The following is a 6,000-nucleotide window of genomic DNA, read 5'->3' on the forward strand; positions in this document are numbered from 1 at the left end:
ATCATAGTGTTCTCTTTGTACTAGGAGAAGGGTTGAGCTCGGCAAATAAGAGTCCGTCTAACCAGGGGCTCATCGTAGTACCAGACTAGTGTTACCTGAATCTGGTGCCTGTGGACAATAGTTTTGTGAAAGAGATGTGTGAGACCGATGTTTATAGATTGTAGATCTACTGATAATGGAATTAGCTGGTATTGATATCAAACATGGGCCAATTTTTGATTAATTAGTTGGTTAATAGTTTCTAAAACCCATGTATTCAGTTTTAATTCCCAATCCCAATAAAAGCCAGTAAAATAAATCGATCAATTGGTAAATAAATTAATACACATACACTTATGTGATCCAAAGATTGGGGTCTTTTGGAAATAAATATTTCCTATATTAAGTAAGCTAAATAACAGTGTAGTCTTTTCAACTTTCTATTCATCAAAGAACCTGGTAAAAAATGTATCAGTTTCTTAAAAAATATAAAACATCACAACTCTTTTTTTTTTTTTTTTTTTTTTTTTAAGTTGATAATAATAAAAAAATGGTTGGGCACTAAATTAGCTGATAACAATAATTTTCAAAGGTTTATGTGACACTGAAGACTGAAGTAAGTTCAAAATGTATCATTGTATCACAGGAATGAATTACGTTTCAAAATATATTCAAATAAAAAGTATATCAGTTTGAATGTTTTTACTGTATTTTTTATAAAAAATAAAAAATGCAGCCTGGGGAGCATATAAGACTTCTTTCAAAAACATAGATATATATTAGTTTCTCTCATCTGTTTGAGAGCTGTAATGATCTGGTATAAATGCATATTTTCTAAATAGTATTTACTATTAAATAAATAGTATTTTTTTTAGCTTATTGCTACAGCTAGCTAGCTGGATAGCTAGCTAGATAGATAGATAGAATCTTTTATTGACTGAATCAAATTATAAACTGGTTGATGTGTAATCAATATGCACATGATCATTTGTAAATGAGATATTTATCTCAATGTGATTATTTCCCTAGTTCAATAAAGGTTTAATAAAAAAAAATAATTTGAGACGAATCCCTCATTTCATTAAGGAGAATAACCATCTATACCTGTCAGGTGAATCTGTATTTTCAAGTCATTTTCCACGAGTCAGACTACTGTATCACTATTTATGTCAGTGGCGTCCCCTCTGAAATATATCAGACTGTAAACATCCTGTGAGAGTTCGCCGCTGAAAGTCTTTCCACTGTAAATCCTGTCACTCCCTTCATGCTCCCTCACTCCCTCCGAACTCTCCTTCCAACATCAGCCCCCACCATTTTTATCTGCCACCAACTTGCTTTCTCACAGAAACACTCTCTGCGACTCTCTCTCTCTTCTCTTGTAATTTCTCTGAGAGAGAGAGAGAGAGAGAGAGGGAGAGAGAAAACCTGTTTGGCTCATTGCCTCTTTCTCAGCTTCTCTTTGTCTCCTCTTCTCAATTTCACTTCTCCCCTCCTGGGTCTCTTTCGCTCTCAGCGTGTGTTTGCTTGAAGCAACGAGAGAGAGAGATTTCAGCCTCATTTCTGACACATTGGCTCATTTCCGCTAGGCCTTCGCTTGGCAGCACACCAACACCAACAGGTGACCCAGGAGCAGGGGAGAAACAGGAAGTGGGCTGCGTGTGGTGGAGCCGGTTCACTGGAGGGGTTGTCTGGCTCCGCCCCCTCGGCCTTTATTGCCAGGCCCAGCCCATGCCAATCAGCAGAGCAGGGGACATAGAGCTCTTATTACCTTAGAAGGGAAGGCGAGCGTGGACATTGTAATGTAATTAGGCTCTCCTCTGTGTCTACCTATGGGAGAAAGGGAATAAAATGACTTGTATGCCGTCTTGCTTTCAAACATAGCATGTCCTCACACTTACATCGCTCTATGCTCTTCTCCAACAGTTCAGTGAGCTCATTGGTTGATATGTACAAATCTTCTCAATGAGAGCCAGCTTTACAGTCTGAAAGCAGGCCCACCATCTGCAATGGCAATAATTCATTTTCTCACAGCAATCATAACAGAGAGCATGTTAGTACTGTACAGTTTTATTCATTTGATCACACAATATTGTGTAATATTAATTGGAACGAGCATGTTAAGACATTCCCTTGGATTTCGCTAACAGCATACTTACAAGTAACAAATGTCAAATGTCACATCTCTGTAAGAATTATGGCTTGTTTTGTAAGAAAAAAAAAAATCATGTTTTTGGCCTTAAGAGTGTTTGCAGTGTACCATCAACATGCATAGGGTCTACAGCGCCATCTAGTGATACATAATGAGTAGAACATTATGGACAACACAGGCAAGCAGTCAAAAAACTTTCATTTTTCTGTTAAGTCAGTTTTGACTTTCCTCTCATAGGCTTATATATAAATATATACACAAACACACACAGTTTGTGGCCAGTAAGAGTACCAGCTTTTTTCTTTTATAGTATTATTCAGCAAAAACTTTGTATCACCATTTTTACAAAAATATTTTGCAGCAAAACGGGTTTGGAATGACATTGGGGTAAGTGATTAATGACAAAATTTTCATTTTGGGGTGGAGTATTCCTTTAACCCACTTTGTGAGTTACACGTAGTCCAGGTCTTAAAGGGATAGTTATCCCCCAAAATGTATTTTTTATGTTTATCCGCTGACCCCTAGGGCATTCAAGATGTAGGTGACTTTGTTCTTTTTAACTCAAACCGTTGCAGTCTATCTCTCTTATAATATAAGTGAATGGGAATCATGGCTAAAACAGACACAAACAAACCCAAATTAAACACTGCGGCTCGTGACGATACACTGTGTAAAGACAAAAAAAAAAAACTGAACAGTATTTGTAAGGTATTTGTATTTATTTATTTTATTTTTTTTACCTCTGATTCACACAAAGTCCAAACTGTTGGAACTCTTCTGAACTATCCCTTAAACTACTGCTTCAAAATGTCATTTTATATCATGTTACCGCATGGTGGCAGCAGATAGCTTATGTACACGCTGTTGTCTCAGTTCATTTCTTATGATGCTGAGTAAGATCAGTTGATAATATTGTAATTCTCTATACTACAGGGTGAATAAATCTCTCTCTCTCTCTCTCAGTTCCATGTCACCATTCAGTATTGAGAGCATTCGACGGCCACAGCCCTCTGAATCTCCGGACTCCAAGAAAAGACGCATCCACAGGTGTGATTTTGCAGGGTGTAATAAAGTTTATACCAAGAGCTCCCATTTAAAGGCACACCGGAGGACACACACAGGTTTGTCAACACCCAAATATATTCTGTACACCTTATTTTACTATTACTTTATTTGAATTTGGAGGATTGTTTCTGGTTTAAGGAACAGTTCACCCCAAAATAAAATTTGCTGACACACCCAGGTTATCCAAGATGCAGATAAATTTGTTTCTTTAAAGAAATGTTGCTCAGCAATGAATGGGTACCCTCAGAATGAGACTCCATGACTCAAATATATTAATTAATGTCTTGTGAAGCAAAAATATTTTTTTTTGACATATTTGAAATATTTAGAATGTAATATAATTTGAATGGCCAATTTTTCATTTATGGGTAAACGGTTCCTCAATCCAGTCTTTTTAAAATTTCCTTAATACTTCCAAAATGACAGTGGTGTTTATTTTTGCTAAAGTATGGTCCGTCATCTCCACCAGGTGAGAAGCCATACAAGTGCACCTGGGACGGCTGCACATGGAAGTTCGCCCGCTCAGACGAGTTGACACGGCATTACCGTAAACACACAGGGGTCAAACCCTTTAAGTGCGGGGACTGCGACCGAAGCTTTTCCCGCTCAGACCATCTGGCCCTGCACCGTCGCAGACACATGCTGGTTTGAAGCCACCCACTCACTCACTCGCACACACGGGAGAGCTGGATCTCCCCCAAAAGTATTCAGCTGGGCTGGACACAGAAATGACCATCCCTGCCCCTGAGAGTGAGGATAAAAGAGCAAGCCAAGGAGGAGTAAGATGCTTTCCCCACATTTGCAGAGCTAAACGGGGTCCATTCAGGAAAGGGAGGAGTCCTGAAACATTTGGAGTCCAGTATGTTGATTGTCTCATGTCTGGTCAAAGGATTATTTCACTCGGACAAACGGTTTGTTTTTTGATTTTTCCTTTCTTAATCATCCGTGTGGTCTGTTTAAATATGGCTGCTTCTCACTCAACATCTACAATGTAAAAAAAAACGCAGAGTGGAATGGCTTTATGTGTTGTTCTGACAGATGCAAAAGGGGAGCGTGACCGTGAATTGGTGTGCTTGCACAATTTTTTACATTTACCTTTTTGCGGAACAAGAGCCAGAAGTATCTGAGAAAGGATTACGCGGATCTTCTAATGAGGAAGACTTTGGGCCAGTGATTCCGGAGGTTTCCAAGGTTGCCATTTACAGGTTAACACGCCAGCGATTGAGTTTACACAACAAAATGTTCAGTTTGGGTCATAATATCTTCTGTTCCTCGAAACTAAATTGATTGAATTCGATTAACAGACAAAGTATAGGTGGGCTTCTGCTGTCTACTCTCCACATTTGTCCTAATTTCATCTCTTTGAGTCACTAATTGGGACAATATGTGTAAATCTGGATAATGAGGGTCTACTCAGACAGGTAACTTGAGACAAAAGAGCAATATACTTATTCCGAGCACCACAGGGGTGAGCTGGCATGGTCCTCATCCATATACATGGTCAAAACTTTGGCTTTCTACCAGTGCGCTTGGTTTTCTATCATTCAGATACCTCTCCTATTTATAGTGGATTTCTGGCGGAGGTATAGTCTTTCACAACTTTCTAGGATATTATGCTGAGGAAATTTCTTGAATGTCCTCTGTTTTCTTCTCCTTTTGTGAGATTGCTCTTGAGCCTGATGTCAGTTATGGTCAGTACAACAGCACTGTTCAATGGTTTGTTCTTCACTCTGTATTTATGAAGCTACTTTGCAAACATCACTGTGTCCATTTGCTAATTATTTTGATAACACTTCAGTTAGTTAATGCATTTGGTACCATTGAACTAACAATGTACATTGCCATTTGTCGGTAAGGATTTTAATGTTTTTGAAAAGTCTTTTATGTTCACCAGGGCTGCGTTTATTAGATCAAAATTATGAATCAATATTACAATTCAAAATGTGTTTTCTAATTTAAATAATCATATATTTACATATAATATACAAATATATTAATATAAAATGGCATTTTTTCTTATTCCACATGATCCTTTAGTGCTCAAGAAACATTTTCTATTAACAGTGTGCTTAATATTATATTATATTTGTGGAAATCATGATACAGTTTGTTTCAGGATTCCTCAATGATTAGAAAGTGATTGATTTGAAATAGAAATCTTTTGTACCATTATAAATAACTGTCAAATTTGATCAGTTTAATGGCTCCTTTCTGAAAAAAAAAGTTTATTATTAAATATATTATTAAGAGAAAGAAAAAAAAATGACCCCAAACCTTATAATGTACAAGCATTTTTAATCTAAGTAAATGGTTAATTATAAATATAGTATCGTTTTATTCATGATATATTACACTATTCACCATACAGTAATGTTAGTTAACCCTTGAAATGTTTAAATGTACAGTATGCTGTTGGTGTACAGTATAGAAATTAACAGTAACCCAGGTAAATTAGTGCTGTTAAAGTATTGTTCACGGTTAGGTCATGATACCTAATGCATTAATAATGTTAATGAATCCAACTTTATCTTGAAGTGTTACCAAAGTACCCATTAAAAAAAATCCGACCACATCTTAGCATCATCTTAGCGTCCCGGCCAATTGAACAATCTCCAAAGTCACCAGTAGAGGGCAGCCGGTGAACTGGATTACAAAGAGATCCCTGATACGCTCTCTTAGTGTTTTTCTTCTCTCTCTCTCTCTCTAAATGCATTCTAATGTTGGAGATGTTAGAAAGTGATTCAAATATTTACTGAGCTATTTCTGTCTGTCTGTTTGTTGTTATAGCATTCTACGAGGGATTTCTT

At 37.1% G+C, this 6,000-nt stretch overlaps 1 protein-coding gene across 2 annotated transcripts in view; it reads left to right on the forward strand.

Moving 5' to 3' along the window:
* The window catches only part of LOC113108541 (Krueppel-like factor 12), a 41,064-nt gene extending 36,491 nt beyond the window's left edge, over positions 1–4,573 (forward strand). Inside the window, exons 5-6 of one of the 2 annotated variants that reach the window (XM_026271724.1) lie at positions 3,092–3,249; positions 3,663–4,572. In XM_026271724.1, the coding sequence (XP_026127509.1) occupies positions 3,092–3,249; positions 3,663–3,844 (340 nt within the window). In that variant the 3' untranslated portion in view covers positions 3,845–4,572. Of the gene's footprint in view, positions 1–3,091; positions 3,250–3,662 lie in introns of both variants that reach the window. The other variant, XM_026271725.1, reaches the window with a different exon arrangement.
* The last annotated feature ends 1,427 nt before the right edge of the window (positions 4,574–6,000 follow it).

Source organism: Carassius auratus, chromosome 9 (assembly GCF_003368295.1).
Source record: "Carassius auratus strain Wakin chromosome 9, ASM336829v1, whole genome shotgun sequence".
Lineage (NCBI taxonomy): Eukaryota > Metazoa > Chordata > Actinopteri > Cypriniformes > Cyprinidae > Carassius > Carassius auratus.